The sequence below is a fragment of the Heloderma suspectum genome, chromosome 1 (assembly GCF_057233095.1).
Source record: "Heloderma suspectum isolate Gila_16-S chromosome 1, 16-S_ref, whole genome shotgun sequence".
Classification (NCBI taxonomy): Eukaryota; Metazoa; Chordata; class Lepidosauria; order Squamata; family Helodermatidae; genus Heloderma; species Heloderma suspectum.
In genome coordinates this window covers 152,657,638-152,675,902 of record NC_139458.1, presented here as the reverse complement: position 1 = coordinate 152,675,902, position 18,265 = coordinate 152,657,638, and the positions used below count along the sequence as shown (strand labels likewise).

At 44.1% G+C, this 18,265-nt stretch overlaps 1 protein-coding gene across 4 annotated transcripts in view; it reads right to left on the bottom strand.

Moving 5' to 3' along the window:
• Window positions 1-7,999, bottom strand: part of SLC15A2 (solute carrier family 15 member 2) — a 122,384-nt gene extending 114,385 nt beyond the window's left edge. For 3 of the 4 annotated variants that reach the window (XR_014784047.1, XM_084807333.1, XM_084807338.1), the window contains exons 1-4: window positions 7,856-7,999; window positions 3,627-3,714; window positions 2,824-2,965; window positions 61-153 (exon numbers count right to left, since the gene is read on the bottom strand). Coding sequence is in view for 2 of the 4 variants with exons in the window: in XM_084807333.1 (XP_084663459.1) it covers window positions 61-153; window positions 2,824-2,965; window positions 3,627-3,714; window positions 7,856-7,960 (428 nt within the window). In the remaining 2 variants the exon portion in view is untranslated. The remainder of the gene's footprint in view (window positions 1-60; window positions 154-2,823; window positions 2,966-3,626; window positions 3,715-7,855) is intronic. The other variant, XM_084807348.1, reaches the window with a different exon arrangement.
• Window positions 8,000-18,265: the final 10,266 nt, after the last annotated feature.

Genomic DNA, 18,265 nt, shown 5'->3' with positions numbered 1-18,265 from the left:
TACAAGTTAATTAATAATAACCTTATCAAAACACAGCAGGCCAGCTTCCTCATTACTTACACATGAACAATCTGGTTTCCCACACTTGGTATTGCCCCAACTGACTTGATCACGTGCCCAATAACATAAACAATGGAAAGATAAATGATTGTTCTGTAGAAGAAGAGAGGAAATGTGGGAAAACACTGTCAGCGAAAGGCAGCGGCATGATTTATAATCTGAAAGCAGAACACGCATCTGTGTTTCCTGATAGGGAAGAGACAAGCATTTCTCTGTTACCCAGTTTTCTACCCGAACCGTAACTCCCCTTTCTCTATCACTCTTCAAAGTGTTGGAGAAAGCTATGGCTGAACAAAAAGGTGAGATGGCACTGATCTACATTCCAGTTACAATTGTGGTTGGCTGCACGTCAACCGCTTGCGCTGCTCCCATCAGTCATCTGAATCATTCCTGGCCAAAAACGGAGATGCCCCCCATTCTGAGCACAACTCTTGAGCAATGGTTAAGGGCAGTGTGCTTGGTAGTTTGTGTCCTGTATTATTGTCTATGAGTGCAATCCAGAAAAATTCAGATGAACTCAAATCCCATTGAAATCAGGGATACTGAAGTGTATGAGTAAACCCAGTGGAGTTGGGCTCCACTGATTTCAATGAAGCTTATGGCGAAACTAGACATGACAGGGGTGTTGTTCACATGTCTGCCCTATTTAAAAAAAGGATGGGTCCTACTCTTTATATGAAAAGGGAGATCATTTGGGAGATGGCAGCAACTCCCCAAACTTCTTACCTCACTTTGGCTTCACTGCTTTAAGCACTTTTCTCCCATCCCAGCTCCAATACTGGAAGTGAGCTAGACAGGTGAAAAATATTTAAATCCACAGAGTGCAGTCAGGCAAGGTGAGGAAGTGGTCCAGTTTTTCCCCTCCCTCCATGCACTCCTTTTCTTGTACATAGTAGACTCTCCCCCCCCCCATTATATGTGAATGGGGTAAAAGAGACTCCTGGCTGCCCCTTCCAAATGTAGCTTGGACCTAGGTGCACCCAATATCCTTTAGATTCTGCTCAAAACCTACCATATTGCTGACCAATCTTCAACACAGACAATTTGGAAGGCTTTCTAATTGAACAAAAGGGCAGCTTCTCCTTGCAGAAATTGAATTGGATTGTTTGGTAGGTCCATGGTGCCACCATTAGCAGTGGGGGGAGGAGGAGTGGATGGCTCTCACTACCATAGAACAACTTCAGAATCAGAAATAAAACAAGGGACTATTTTTTAAAAAGTTTATGTATTATTGCATTTCTATACTGCCCAATAGACAAAGCTCTCTGGGCGGTTCACAGCATTGCATAGCATTCTATCGTATTAGAAAATCAATATACCATATTTCCCCCACTCCCAACATGATGTAGCCATTTTCCAATGTATGACAGTCAATTTTGTTACTCCCTTGTTTCATTTCCATCTTGTTTTAATGTTATTTCATCAGTATTATTTATTATTGTTTTAATAAGTAGTATTATCATTAGTGTAATGTTAATTTCATTATGTATCCACTGATATTTATAACTGTCTTTCAAAAAGGCATCTATATACAGCATTTCCTGCTGCCCCCCCAATCCATTTAGCACCAATTTGAGATTTGCCTCTTTTTGCCTTTCTTACAAAAACCTCTCATAACTTCCAAACTCTAGCTATTTAATAGGTACAGTACCTATTTCTCTCACTGCATTTCTAATTGCTGGGGGAAAGTGAATTTGAACCAAAGTTTATCTTGACTTGAAAACTGGATCACACAACAACACTACCATATAATGGCAATAATTCAACAGAGAAGCCTCAATCTATCTTGAGGCCATTCACAAGTATATCCCTACTTGGATGCTGAATCAGACACACACAAATAATGTCGCACACACAATTCTGCAACCTGATCAGACATCTATCTTTGTGTTCTGTGGAGCCCTTTAAAGAATGTTGGAAGGGAGGGATTTGGGGTTCAATCACACACACACTCCATTTCACAAAATGGAATTGCAGATCAGGTGACTGCAATGTCCTTTCACAGTCCTACACGTGCCCTATACAAAGAGATATAAAAATATGTACATACATTTTTCCTTCTCTAATCTAAGCCACTTCATATTCCATGTATCTCTAACAATAAAGGGGTTGTCCCCCAATTCAAGTGAAAGGGAGGACAATGAAACTTCGAAAGTTCAAGGTATTTGGGTATAAATTCCCCCAACATGGGATGGGGGGGATCATTTATCAATATAAATTGTTCCTTTATTCAGATTCAGTGGTTAAGATAAGGCAGCACTAATCATTCACACCTCAAGTAGATTATGAGTTGAAGAGGAAAAGGGTGTGGGGATTCCATATGATATAACACAAATACAAATGTACGGTACCTACATATAACACGGTGTGCTGGGTTGTTGAGGGAAATGTATATTTTGAACTAAATTCTGCAAAAAATTCTTTAGCTCACTCATTGCCATGCTACCAGGCCTTGTTCTCTTAACATGAAACAGGAATCCTATTTTCACCTATTTTCAAATATTGCAGGGCATGCAGATTGTAATAAATACAATTCTAAGGAGACTGATCAAAGTGTAAACAAAAACCTCATAACATGATATTAACACATAGCAAGTTCATGAGATATTACATTAAAAATCTAAGGCAACAACTTGGGAGAATGTATATCAAAGGTGTCTTTTAAAAAAAAATAGTACTCATCTACTAGAAAAACTCTATTTTTGCTTTAATTAAGGGGGGGGGGCAAAGTCCATATCTTTGAAGTAATGAATCCATCCTTACTTGTATTTTCCCAGCCAAGAGTCAGCAATGAAAGCTCCAATGACCGGTGTAAAGTAACACAAACTTGAGAAAGCATGGTACACAGAAGTAGATGTAGTCTCATCCCAGTGGAGGAAGAAGAGAAAGTACAAAGTCAGAACAGCTGAGAGAGAAAATACAAGAAAAACAAGATGATTGGTTTAATAAATAGTATGGGAGCCCCAGTTTGTAACAGACTTTTGGGAGGTCACAGATGGCATTGCCACCTTTTTCCCTGATAGAAGCATTGTGCTTTTACCAGCAGCATAGCAGGAAGAAATTAAAGAGGTTCCTCTTTCACTGACATGAAAGCGTAGTGATGAGCAAATTGCCCTTTCTGAACTTTTGGCTATCATGCCATCATTAAAGTGTACAGCCTTCATCAGGGGAAAAGCTGGCAAGTTTGGGCAGCAGACCAACAGTTCTTTCCACTCTCTTCATTTCTCTCCCCCATTCTCCCAATCATTCTCCACAGGCTGTAGGCTTCACCCCTTGCTGGCAGTGTCCCAGTGCTGTTTCTATTTGTGACCTCAAAGGGAAGAGGTAGGATACACTTGGGTGCCATGTCAATAACCTTTCAGTCTATCATATTAGCAAAAATATTTATCAGAGACAACCGAGATATTAGATCTGAAGCCAAGGAATCAGGCAAGGAACCTCTCCAAATGATTCCTCCCAGTAATTCCCCCCTGCCCTTCATCTGTCTAGAGGCAAAACAAATTGCAAAGAGAGCTGAATTTTCCTCAGAAAAGCTGAGGAGAAATGATGAAAGATACAACACACACCTTTCATGCCATAGTATGAGAAGCGCTCGCAAAACTCGTTCACTACGATGAAGACGATGCTGAGAGGGTAATTGGTACCACATACTTTCTAAAGAAGCAAACCAGAAAAAGGTAGTGTCATGTACCATTACATAATAATGCGCACAGAACCTAGAATCCCAGAACCAAACATACATACCTATATTTCAAAACAGAAGAGACAGGTGTCCCTGGGGAAGGGATTCAAGGGAAACAAAAAGCTTACAATAAATAAAGGCTTGTCTCAAAGACTGATGATCAACAGAGTGAGTGAATGTCAAATGGAAGTGAATAAGCTTGAATATATATTTTTCCTCTCTATATATTTTCAAGCTATAGAAGACACAATTGTGGGTCGCTTTCAGATAGAAGTGCTGAAACTGTGAGAGGCGTCCAAAGTAATGTGTGAAGGAGGAACTGAGAATTTTTTTCATGAGGAGCTGCATGGCCACTTGGTAAAGTGACAGCTTGTGTAAGGGGAAACTGTTGTTGGCAAAAAGCTTTATGTGTGCATCAGAATAGATTACTCCAATCAGAATGAACACCAGTAGTTTTCTAGAAATTTCCTTTTATTTCACTGAGTTATCAATTCCAATCAAGAAAAAAATCCTGACATATCTGTACTCCATCTGTCTAGTAATTTGCAGAGAAAGCTTTGCTCCCAGAAAAAATAAAAGGGAAAAGAACGTAATAATTTCAGGAGGACTTGGGTCTCCAGACACCAAACACAAAAGGATTACTATGTGCCCAAAAACATAGTGACACTAATATTGCTTTCAGAGCCAAGCCCTTACTTTTGTCCTCAACTTTGTGAGGCTTCACTGTATGACAAGGAAACAATGCTAGCTGGCATTTTCCCCAGAATGCTGTTGCATCGTTTTGTGGTGTTATCCCAGGACATAAAGGGGCAGCATAGCCTACAGAGAAATATAAACCCATTTCACAGTGAAACACTCCACCCCCAAAACATCCTGTGCTGCTAACATAGGCCTGATAGCAACCAGCTGTTTAGGTGAATTGAAGGCCAAAATCTACAAATTCGAAGACTGTAATTACAAACCACAAATTTGAATACTGTAATTAGACTTGCACTTCCTCAGCTTATGGAAGGAAACACTCCTTGACAGAAAAACACTCCTGGAGAAGCATGGTTGTCCCCTTACAGTCATTCAAATCAACATGCTTGGATGGTGGTGTCTACAGCTTTTATGTGTGGAGGGCTTCTCCATGTGGTCAGGAATCCTGAAAAAGCAGAATTGCTTCACACAGAGAGAAAGCCTTCAACATGAGAATTCCACATGTAGCTCTCTACTAGGGATGGACAAATCTGTTGATTTTGGTTTCTCTTCATTTCTCATTTTTCCAACCCTACATTTGTTTTGCCCCATTTCTGCATCAGTTTGCCATTTTTAAAAATCCCACACATTTTCATGTGGGATTTTTTAAAATGGCAAACATGCACATTTCTTAATATACACATCTTTGTATGCAATTTTGCCTAACATATGCATTTTTCACTCAATGTTGCCTAATATAATGTGTCTTTGAACATAATTTTAACTAATATGTGCATTTTGTGCGTACTTTCCCCTAACGTATGCATTTTTGTATGCATTTTTTTAACTGGAGAATTGCACCACAAAATCAGAAAAGTGCAAATATCAAAGTATAACTGAGTTTTAATTTGTGGTTCAGATAATGAGAATCAGGTACATTCACATTAAATGTCAACTGAATGAACTGAATGAATTTCTCCTCTCTACACATGTTTAAATGAACGATCAAAGGTAAGGGCTGGAGCCTGTTGCTGCAATCCCGCTCTCTCCTAAACACATTCTTTGATGGGCATTTGTGTTCTCTTATTAGGAGTGCTCCGTTAATAGGTACATGCTATCATGCTGTTAAAATCCTGGATGAATTTAATTAATATAAGGATCCACATCAAGCTTGCTCCTGAGCACTAACCCCCATTTTGTACTTTGCCTGGGCTCATTCAGATTTTCCCCATTATTCAGTGAACAATTATGCACAGTGCTATAGTGGTACATTTTTAAGTGCAGGTGCTCTCATGACCATCCTCATAGGCCCAGCACCAAGGAGAGTCCAAAAATTCAGGAAGCTGTGTGGCTCCATATCAACAAACTAGCTCTAGCAGTTTTCATCTCCACCAGAAGTAGGTCTTTTGTAAAGCGAATGGGTCTCCTTAGTTGCCCATACAAGAACAAGCTACAGCAAAATACTTTGAATTACAAGAGGGAACAAGATGTTGCTGCTAGGAAAATTCACTTCCATCCAGCTACTGTGAGGATTGCAGCTAAGCTCAGAGAGAGCAGGGAAGTCTCAGTCACTGTGGGTGTGGCAGATGTCAATGCCCCGGCTAATAAAACAGTGCCAGTATTGCATCCCTGCTAATAAAAAAGCCCCGATGCTGCACCCTTGTGAGCCCTGGCCCCACTACACCACGGTTATGCATGTGCCTAGCATTGCTACAGGCACTGTTTGTCTTAACAGAGCAACACACATGGAAGCCTGGGAAAAAACAGTCCTGCTACGTTCATATACAATCCAGGAAGCACATGTATTTGGATCATGGTGGAATTTAGAGAGGATTGAGAATAGACGTGAAAATCATTAATGAGAATGGAAGTGAAAATCTGAATAAATGACTCCTCCAGGTTGGAACTACACATTCTGACTCCCATGTTTCAAAGCCTGGTCACTATTTCTTCTGCAAAGAAAAGCTGGGAGGGCAAGATCGCCGGGAGAGAAGGAGGAGGCAGGTACTTAATCTTTCCCCAGTCCACCACTTTCCCTCTTTGAAGTCCCCTTCCACCAGCTGCTTTTCTCTAGCCCAAATTCCGCATCTGTGCTTGCAAATGAAATACAGTCCCAGAAGTCCTTATACTAGTAACTGAGAAAGCCTTCTAATAACCAGAATACTTATTTAAATGTTTATTTAAATAGCCACCACCCGATGACTATTCCTGATGAGATGATGATGTTGTCTTCCTGATCTTCTCCCTATGTGGTAGGGGAGAAAAATCACATCTTTCCATCCTTCCCATTGCACCTTCCCACTCTACACATGTGGCACATCTGTCTTGCCAGACATTCATGCATGGCTTAGTGTTTGAATAGGGTGTGTGTGCAAAAAATCCAGAGTATGTGAGCCAAAAGCCTGTGGTCAGTTCCCAGAATGTATGAGGGATGCCAGCAAGGTTGTCTCCACTTCTCTCTTTGTACCAGTGTCCTGCCTTTGACACATGCACTCTTGTTTTATTTAGTTCTTTGAAAGTTATGTACTTCCCTCTTTGGAGCTTTACTGCACATCTTTCTCTTCTTTCTTTCTTTCTTTCTTTCTAATTTGGGAATAATTATTCCACCACTGAAATTCCTCTGGCAGCAACCTGTAAACTAACTTCCCATTCAAAATATGGGAGCATAGTATCACTATACTGGTGATGGATCAGGGCTAGCACAAATACAGCACTGAGAATAGAGTCATAGAATAGTAGGGTTGGAAGGGGCCTATATGACCATCGAGTCCAACCCCCACTCAATGCAGGAATCCAAGTCAGAGCATCCCCGACAGATGGCTGTCCAGCCTCGTCTTGAATGCCTCCAGTGTGGGAGAGCCCACTGCCTCCATAGGTAATTGGTTCCATTGTCATATTGCTCTAACAGTCAGGAATCTGTTCTTTTAATAATCTAGAAAGGTTCAGAGCCTGTCATCCTTGGAGAGAAAAAAATAAATGAATAACATTTTTTAACCACAAAGTTGTGAAAATGCAAAAATGTGACAGCAGCACTAACCCAAATAAAAAATGTGTTGCTGTGTAGTTGAATTTGGGAATTGCCTCTACATTTGAAATACACCAAGCAAAGATGTGGGCTCATCACTGCCTGCCCTACTTATATTGTTCTTCCTTCCTTCAAAAGAAAAAATTCTCGGAATGCATTTTCCAAGCAAAAAACCTGGATGTGCTGTGGTAATTCCCAAAGAAACCATTGGTTCTATTCCCCCCCCCCGCCCTCTATTGTCTGAGCTGCTGTTCAAGCAGATTAATCAGGTTTCCTTCAGAACTTTTAATAGCAAACCTAGGTAAGGAATGGTGTTTGTCTCAGGCGAAAACATGACAGGGAAGGAAAGAACAGCAGGCTCTCAAGAATTTTCCAGGGAAGTTAAAAGAAGTAAAAAACCAAATACTTACCGGCGGGGTTTTCTCAGGAGGGCAAGCTCTTTTTGGAGGATTATCTTCTGCAGAAATAGAAGTGAACAGAGTCTCCTTAGATTCTTTTTTCTGTAAGAGGTCCATCCTGTTTTGTCAATTTGCCTCACATAACTCTTCGCAGTCGTGGTGAGTTGGCTGGGAAGACTTCCAACCGTGTGGCTTGGAGTTTAGATTTAACCCTGATTGTGCACGTTTCTGCTACACTGAGAAGGAGGATAGTGCTACTATGAAAGATGTGAGCAATGTTGAAGGGAACTGAGTGAGCAGCCCTTTAATCAGGAAGGTCACAGGACTGCCCCCAGCACCTGTGAGCAGGATTGTGCAATTGCTATGGCACTTCTCAGGTACTCTAACTGCCCTAATGTTGAGTCAGACGAAATGCACGCTACATGATTGTCCCTATTCCAAATGTTGACACTCATAATTAGGTGCAAGGTTTGTGGCTCTGGGCCATCTCTGCTATAATACTAGGCTTATTCGACAGGAACCACAAGCATCCCTGCTTATTTGAAACTAGCTGGCTGAAGCAAAATGATTCATCAAGGGCACAGAGCAAACAGGCTCCAAGTGGCTTACATTTAGCTTTCCCCTGCTTGTTTACTATTTCGGTGCTTGCCCTTAAAAGGCTCTGGTATCTTGCTAATAAGTACTTTCCTAATAAACTTGTTGAAGAAAGAGGAGGATGTACAGGTGATAAATCAATACATATAATAATAAGTAACTATGAAGAGCTTCCTGCATTCTTCACTAAACCCCTTTTAATTAATAGGCTCCAATCTATACAGCCACAGGTATGCTACTAATATAGGTAATAAATGTGTTCCCTCATATGCCCCTGTATGCCCCGGCTGTGGGCTGCTAAGGTTTGGAGGTGCCAAGATATAAGCCAGATCCAGGTTTGCTTACAAGGAGGCTTTATTAAGTATTTATAGCACACAGGCATACCCAATGGTTGGATCAGACAGCTTCTCTGAACCCAGAGCCAAGGGGTACAATGGGTTTTATACCATACATGTCAGCAGTGAGGCAGCATGACAGCAGCAAGCGTTAATTAGCGTTCATTCCCAGCATAGACTAACAGTGCTGTTTCAGAAGGAAACAATCAGAACTTTCCCAGCACAGCCACCTGTAACTTGGCATAAACATAGCCTCACTTCTCAGGTACATCCTAGGCCCTGATAAGATGCTAGCTTTTGTTAGCATGGAATGTGCTGAGGCCGCACTATCGAACTTTGACTCATCTCACATGCTCAGAGGCCCACTAGCAAGGAAATTGTACTTATAATGAGCCTAAAGAGAGCACTATGGATCTCTAGGCCCCTCTAAAACTACAGGTGACTTGGTTACAGGCCTGGGGCCATTACAGCCCTCAGCAGAGATAAGCACAGGGCTTCTTTGTAACTGTATTTGGGTTTTGTGGGATGCTTTAGACAGGGCTGTTTATAGCCCACTCTATTTCATGGGCTGAGAGTGGATAACAATTATATTACACCAAAAAGATAGCCCTGTTTCTTAAGGGCTTATGATTTAACAAATAGGATAAGGACAGCAACTAGCATTCAGAACCAAACTATAGTCAGTAAGACCCCAAAACAGCCAAGTCTTAACTTGGCACTGAAATGAAGCTAACGTCAGTACCAGCCAGGCCCCTGGGGCAAGGGTATTCCATAACAGGAGTGCCACAGCTGAGAAGGCCCTCTCTTGTGTCTCCACATACTGTACTGCTCCCAACAGTGGGATGTGGAGGAGGGCCCCTCTGGCAGATCTTAATATTTAGGCAGGTGTATACAGGTTGCGTCCTGAAGTGTCATTCCGTTTATGGGTAGCATCATCTTTCATCCAGTGGGGCAATGTGGATGTTCCTGCTAGTATGTCTCTGCCTTGTGGCCATGCCACCTAATGCCAGTGCCCTATCTAATAGTTTTTTGATGCATTCCACTCTGGAAATAAATAGATAGGCACTTCTGAAGTGCCTCCTGCCCATGTGGACATTGACCTCTTGCAAGTGAGGTAGGACAGGACATATAAGTCATGTAGTCTCAGCAGTCAGATAGAAGGGGAAGGAATGAAGTCATGTCAAGGGAGGACCATTCTTGAAGATTTTTCCCAGGGGAATCCCATAAATGTGGTTCACTCCATTTCTGCTCTACCATTATCTGTCAGATCCTACTTCTGCTGCAAGAGGAGGTTAAACTAGATAATCCTTAGGTTTTCTTCTATCGCAACATCTGCTATATATTTTTTGGTCACGTAAGTTCTTGACGCAGATGAATTGTGGCCAATGCCAGTCCAGGACAAGACATTTTGTTGCCTGAAACAGAGCTCAAATGGTGTCCTTTGCCCACTTGTGTTCAAAGTTTTTGCTACTTTATGGTTATAAATTTAGGGGTCCTACTCCATGTGCAAAGAAGGACTGAGAAAGAAAGATTTCTTTCCTTTCCAATTGTTCGAGACAAATGGGTTATAAGCTTCAACCAGCCAAAATTAAATTTCAATCTAAAGTTCATAGCCTTTGTTATCACTCACCCAGTATCAAATTGCTGGCTGCCGCCATAATCAATATACGAACGACAAACAACATTATTTCCACTGTTTTGCTCACTTCAGGGACATGCACTGCTAGAGATCCTTCTTGCCAGCAATGTTTTATCAGCTTCCAGTTTTGTTTTTTGTAATGTATGACCCTTTGTTTGTCGCTACTATGTGCCACTTTACATTTTAAGAAAATTGTAGAGGAAACACAGGCATACTATCCCTGTCCTGTCCTGCTAACCTGTAGAGAAAGGCCTTGGCAAAAAAAGCTATGAGATTTTTTGCTAGAAGGGGATCTGTCACAGAAGCATTGAGTCACTTGTCAAAGGGAAAGCTATAGCCACAAGGTGGCCTGAGAGGGCAAAGACCTCCTGCCAGTGCCATTTCTGGCTCTCTTGAAAGGTCCTTACTTGCTGTTTTACATTTATAATGAAGGCAACAATATCCACACTAAAAAGGCAATTCACACTTATTCAGCATGATAAATTAAACTGCTCCAATTCCAGGGCAGGATTGTGTGCCTAACACAAGGCTGCTGCTGAAAATGGCAGCCATGTGCCTTGTTCCCCCTGCTCTCCATGCAATTTTTTGGTGTGGTATTATCACGTCAAGAGTTTTCCTGCCATCACTTCACATCCCTAGCTGCTGCTGGCAGGAGTGAGGGAACATACAACATGCTAATTTCACAACAGAAATAGATGTACTTGAATGATATGGTATTCAGGGAGAAGAACTCAATACAGGGTTTACATTTTTGGAGGCAGACCTGTGTTGAGCATAACATATAGTTCTGTCCTCACTTAAAGGGTGCATGGGAATGGGGTTTGATGATCCTAAGCCCCCAAACCCAGATGCTTACAAGCATCCAATGCAGAGCAGGAGGACTGGTGGAGGCGATCTTCGCCTCCCCCTTCTCATGCCTTGCATTTTTCTCTAGACGGCCTTCTTTGCCCGTCTAGCTGGGGCACATCAGAAGGGGAGGGACGGAGACTGGAGAGGCCCCTCCTCCCCTCCCCACGCACCGAAACACTCCCTTGTTGAATTCCCAACCTCAGAGAGTAACTGGCATGTTTATTTCCACAACAGCTGTGAGGGGGAGGGGGGCCGGAGTTCTGATTCCCCTCTCTGAGGTCAGAGCACTGTCTCTGACCTCGGATCAGGGAATCTGAAATATCCTATGGCCCTCAGATGCTGTCTAGAGGCCACAGGATTGTTCCCTCCATTGATTAGATCATTTAGTCATTAGATCATTTAGGCCCCATCTACACGACACCACTTTCACCCTTCACTCCATTGCAACTGCGCAGCATTGCAGCTGCGAATTAGCTTCTGCTGTGATATACACATGATTTACTGTGGAGTTCCCCAACAGGAAACTCCGCTGTGCCCCTTTTTTTTAACCATTATATTTTAATTTGCAGCTGCACAGGCACTTGAGTGTGGAGGTGCAACGCTTCAGGTTTTAGTGGCTGTTTTGTATTTTAGGGGTTCTGTTGTGTCTGTCCATCCCTCATAAGGTACAATGTGGGTGATCTGTGCTCCTTCATTTCCATACCAACTGTTTGGCAGTTCCCCAGCCTGAGATTCTCGCGATGATTTGCACTCACCAAGGCATGAGAGGTACATGCCTACCCATCACTCCAAAATGGTGACCAGAGAGAAGCTGGTCCTGGACCTTCTAACACGCCCACCGCAAAATCCAAAGTCAGTTTGGGGAAGGGACAGACAGCTCGCAACTGCAGAAAACCCGCAGCAAACCAAAAACTTTGCAGCAAAACGCCTCTTTGGAAATCCCCATTTTCTGGGAGAAAACCATGGATGGCTGTGAAGTGGCGACTACATCATATGTCCCAAAGGACCTTGACTTGTAGCCGCCCCAGAGTAAAAGGCTCGTGTAGATGGGGCCTTAGTTATGTATTTATCTCCCTTACCTACATATGGGCTAGCTATGAATGAGAACTGAGCAATTAATTCCTACATTAACAATTAATTACCTCCTTACCGGGTGAAGCTATTTGCTGTGCCACCCCAGCTTCACCTCCAAATTGCCATCTTTCTGCAGCACAAAAGCCTTATGGTTTTATTCTGGGTAAAGCCTGTCTGTAAAATCTCAGTTGGGCTTCTCTTTTTCATGAATCCTTTCCAAGGCTGCCTGTGAGATAAAACCTGCTGGGTTGTTGTTGTTGTTGTTGTTTTTAATCACTTAGCACTTTCAGTCCAATCCTATGCATACATACTCAGAAGTAAGCACCACTGAGTTCAGTGGGACTTACTCCCAGATTAGTCTGTGTAGGATTCCTTAATGTTTATTACTCAGCAGGAACCAGGGACACCATGTCCCTAGGTTATGTGGATGGTAAAAATTTATTTATTTTATTCTGGAGGAAGCCTTGGGACATAATAAAATCTTACATAAAGGAACTAGTAATTTAAATAATGTTGTTGATTTTATTCATGTTACATTTTTAAAACATTCATTAAGGAATTATGCTGCAGCCCTATACACCTGGAGATAAGTTCCACAGAACTCAGTGAGGCTTTCTTCTGAGCAGACATTTACAGGATGCTACTCTAAATAACTTTACAAATTGTGGGAAAGATCCATCCCTTCCTCATGCTAAGCTCCACACTCCTAACTCTGCACTTGTGGAAGTCAATCCCCACAGGGAGAAGAACTGAGCCCTTTCCCCCTCTCTGTCCAGCCCTCGGCATACTTTGTGTTGTATGAGGTGCACTGCAAATGTTCTCCATCATAATTACCAAGAACATGTGGCCTTTCCCCACTTACTTAAAGGTGTGTAGGGGCCTGCTCCTGACTAGGACCCCAGCAAGCAGGATATATTCAGAGAGAGTACGAGCTGACTGCTGGGGGCCTAGAAAGGGCAGGCCATGGGATGCATCTATGTGACAACTAAAAGGGCCTCACATTTTTGGTAAGGGCTGGGTGTATCTCAGTGCACCTAGCGGAATGCCAGGACAGGAGTGGCTTGGTAAACTGCCTGAGGGGGACAGGTTCTCCCAGTTGTTTTTTCTGCCCCTCCCAAAAGACCTTTTCTGGCTGACTGATATTTTACAGAGCAGCAACATCCTGATTAAACCTGAAGCAGTCCAGTTCAACTCTTTACACTTAGGTGCAATACGGTGCTGCCACGAGGGAAGCCAAAGGCAAAAACGGACAAGGCTTCTCCTGCAACTTGAACAGTTGCATAGATGAGCAAAGGGCTGGATGCGCCTGATCTCGTCTGATCTCGGAAGCTAAGCAGGGTCAGTCCTGGTCAGTGCTTGGATGGGAGGCCACCTGGGAATCAGGCTTCCTGCACTGAGCAGGGGTTGGACTCGATGGTCTTGTAGGCCTCTTCCAACCCTATGATTCTATGAAAGTCTATGAAGATGAGGTTTCAGCAGGCGTAGCTTGTCATGCAGGCTATGTGTGCTGACATTCTTCTTCTATGCAACTATACAAGGTGCAGAAGCTGACTCTAGCTACCATAGGGAAAAAGCAACACCATGTTGAGTTTAGGACTGGGATGGGGAACTTGTGGCTACAATGCCACAACATTGGCCACGTTGGCTTGGGTGATGGGAGTTGCAGCTCCACAAGATCTGGAAGGCCATAGGTTTCCCACCACTGATTTAGGCAAACTTGCCCATCTCATGCTGTTATCGCATTGTGCATTTCCCTACCCAGCCTCATTGGCCGCTGCTTGCAGGGGCCTGGAAAATCAGGAGGGGATGGGGAGCCCCATGTGTTCTCTATAGCTTACATATTGTAGTGTTATAGGGCTGGGAGTTGAACTGGATGACCTCTTGGGCTTCCTTCCAAGCCTGTGATTCTGCTATTGTGAAAGGAGGGTTGCTAGAATGGTCAGACTGGTTAAGCCATGTTTACCCTGGCATATTTCATGCGTTATAGAGACTGGGCTGACTGCTATTGAGGGGTGGCCTTTTGAATAGCAGAGGATGATCCATCCAGATTCCCCTCCCCACTGCCAGCTAAGGAATCTTTTGCTCCAAGTGAGCCAGGGACAAACAAGAGACAGAGAATGACCGAGAAAGGACAGAGCTGGGTTTCTGGGGGGCCTCTAAAGCCAGGACTTGCTCTTTGCTGCCTAAGGCAAAGGATAGGAGGGCGCCACCTGCCTACAGAAGCAGACAGGACTCGCAGTTGAATCTTACTTACTTCAACACTGAGAACAGGACCACATCCTCCACCACATCACAGGGCAGCAGGTGAGCTTAGGTGTGCAGGCCAGGCCTTGTGGGCGTACACAACTCTGTCCTCCAACAACTCACTGCCAGTCTCCAGCTCCAAGAATCCGCAGCTTGGTGTGGGTTGCCTCACTCTGACTAATGGTAGGGTCGGCACTTTCTGAAGCATGTTGTGGATGTTGGCCATTTTTCTAAAAGAGCTGATGTCGCCAATTAATTTTGGGTGTCTGTTGGGAGTGTTTAATGCTGCACCTCCACCTATGCTCAACCTGTATATTTGTAAATAAACACAAATATTACAAAGCACCAATAAGCCTCCAGTGATTTCCTTCCAAAGGAAACCAAACACAGGCAAGTGCTGCGCCCCAGAAACCTCTCATCACTTGGAGAATCAGGGCCTGCATAACCATATCGATTCAGTGTTTTACTGTTTTGTCCATTTAATTTGTTTTTTACATTTATTATTAGCTTGTGTACTTTATCACTCTGTTATTTATTTTATTTATTAAATTTCTTAATCGCCCATCTGGCCGTTCACCTGGCCACTCTGGGTGATGTACAATAGTACAAACAGTTTAAAACAATAAAATTCCACATTCAAACATCATAAAAACAGCCTAGCCCACCCCAAATGCCTGCCTGAACAACCATGTTTTCAATGCGTGGCAGAAGCTCATTAAAGAGGGGGCATGGTGGAGGTCCCTCGGGAGGGAGTTCCACAGAGTGGGGCCACCACAGAGAAGGCCCTCTCCCTTGTCCTCACCAGCCTAGCTGTCCTGGCTGATGGGATAGAGAGAAGGCCATCCAAGGCTGATCTTGTTGAGCTGCCTATCTGGTGTTGTCGGAGGCGCTCCTTGAGATAGGCTGGGCCGGAACTGTATAGGGTTTTAAAGGTCAAAACCAACACCTTGAATCTGGCCCAGAAAACAACTGGTAGCCAGTGCAACTCCTTCAGCACCAGAGTGATGTGATCATGCCAGTGGCTGCCTTATAAGCCACCCCGAAAGTTTTACAGAACAGCAACATAATCAAAATATTTAAAATGTAAATAAAATAAATAGATTAACTAGCTTAAAATCTATTATGCCACTATTTAGGTGTTTGCAGCTTTGCAATGCTTTATGCTCTCCTCCCTTGGCATCACACACTCACACTGCCACAGAATGCCTGGTCAAGGGGCCTGCTGAAGAACAATGATCAAACAAGTAGCAGAGGCAAAAAAAGGAACTTATGCTGGAAATCTCATTTCTAAGCTCCAAAATTCACATCTAATGACCATGAATCAATATGCAATATTTCAAACCCCAAAGAAGTGACTGGTGCCCCCAAAATATTTTCATCATTGCATCCACTGAAATGAGTTGGATCCACTAATTGCATCCACATATATCCAAATCCAACATTTAATTGTGGATATAGGAGCTATGATGTGCACGCACGCACACACACAGAGACTTCCATTTCAGTGGAGAACAATTCTACAGATACCAACCAATATATGTCTGTTCAGAATCACTCGTTCTATCAAAGTCAGTGGGCAAGCTTATTTGCACTGGAACTCATTGTGTACATTAGCACAGCTACCTATGCATCACCCAAAAAACGTGAAGTATCTATGGCTCTTAGGCTACACCTTATTCAGCAAAAAAAGTCTTGTTTTTTGTTTATTTTATTTTATTTATTTATTTATTTATTAAATTTATTAATCGCCCATCTGACTGGTCACCCAGCCACTCTGGGCGATGTACAACCCACCATAAAACAATTTAAAACAATAAAATTTTACCATAATTTTTTTTTTTTAATACCCTAACCCACCCCAAATGCCTGCCTGAACAACCACGTTTTTAATGCACGACGGAAGCTCATTAAAGAGGGGGCATGACGGAGTTCCCTAGGGAGGGAGTTCCACAGAGTGGGGGCCACCACAGAGAAGGCCCTCTCCCTCGTCCCCACCAGTCTAGCTGTCCTGGCTGATGGGACAGAGAGAAGGCCATCCGAGGCTGATCTTGTTAAGCGGCCTGTCTGGTGTTGCTGGAGGCGCTCCTTAAGATAGGCTGGGCCGGAACCATATAGGGTTTTAAAGGTCAAAACCAACACCTTGAATTTGGCCCGGAAAACAACTGGTAACCAGTGCAACTCCTTCAGCACTGGAGTGATGTGATCTCGCCGTCAGCTGCCTTTAATCAGGTGAGCCGCCGCGTTCTGTACCAGCTGCAGTTTCCGAACCGTCTTCAAGGGTAACCCCATGTAGAGCGCATTACAGTAGTCTAAACGAGAGGAGACCAGGGCATGTACTACGGATGGGAGCAGATGGTCGGGAAGGAAGGGGCGCAGCCGCCGTATCAGATGGAGTTGATACAGCGCTGTCCGGCTCACAGCTGACACCTGAGCCTCCATGGACAGCTGGGAGTCCAAAATGACCCCCAGGCTGCGGACCTGGTCTTTCAAGGGTAGCCGTACCCCATTCAACACCAGGTCAACATCCCCCAGCCTCCTCTTGTCTCCCACCAAAAGTACCTCGGTCTTGTCAGGGTTGAGCTTCAGCTTATTCCTCCCCATCCAGCCACTCACCGTCTCCAGACATTTGGACAGGGATTCTACGGCCAACCTTGGTGAAGATTTGAATGAGAGGTAGAGCTGCGTGTCATCCGCATATTGATGACACTGCACCCCAAACCTCCTGATGATAGCCCCCAGTGGCTTCACATAGATGTTAAATAGCATCGGGGAGAGGATGGAACCCTGTGGCACCCCACAAGTAAGTGGCCACGGGTCCGAAACCTCCTCTCCCAGTGCTACCCTCTGGTACCTGCCGGAGAGGAAGGACCGGAACCACCGCAATACGGTGTCTCCAATGCCCAACCCCTCCAGGCGGTCCAGGAGGATACCGTGGTCAACGGTATCAAAAGCCGCTGAGAGGTCGAGGAGAACAAGGAAGGAGCATTCACCCCTATCCAGAGCCCTCCTCATATCATCCACCAAGGCGACCAAGGCCGTTTCTGTCCCATGCCCAGGCCTGAAGCCCGACTGAAATGGGTCTAGATAATCAGTTTCTTCCAAGTGTGCCTTCAACTGCACCACCACCACCCGCTCAATCACCTTGCCCAAAAATGGCAGATTTGAGACTGGGCGAAAGTTGTTCAGAACTTGAGGATCCAAGGAGGGCTTCTTTAAGAGCGGTCTTATCACTGCCTCCTTGAGGGCTGATGGCATCACTCCCTCCTCAAGGGAGGCATTCACCACCGCCTTGATCCCCTCACCCAGTCTCTCTCTGCAGCTCATAATGAGCCAAGATGGGCAAGGATCAAGTAAGCAGGTGGTCGGCCTTACAGATGAAAGCACCTTGTCCACTTCATCAGGAGGAAGAAGCTGGAACCGATCCCACAAAACCGGTTTGCCACAGGCCGCCTCTTGCTCACTAACTGTATCCACAGAGTGCAGAGTAACACACCTAATCTGATCAATTTTATCTGCAAAGTGCCTTGCCAAAGCCTCACAGGAGGCCTTAGAATGCTCCAGTGGTTCCGGAGCCACAGGACCGACCAGGCTCCGGACCACTTGGAACAGCCTCCTGGGGCAGCACTCTGCAGACGCGATGGAGGCAGCATAATATTCCTTTTTTGCTGCCTTCACCGCCACGTGATA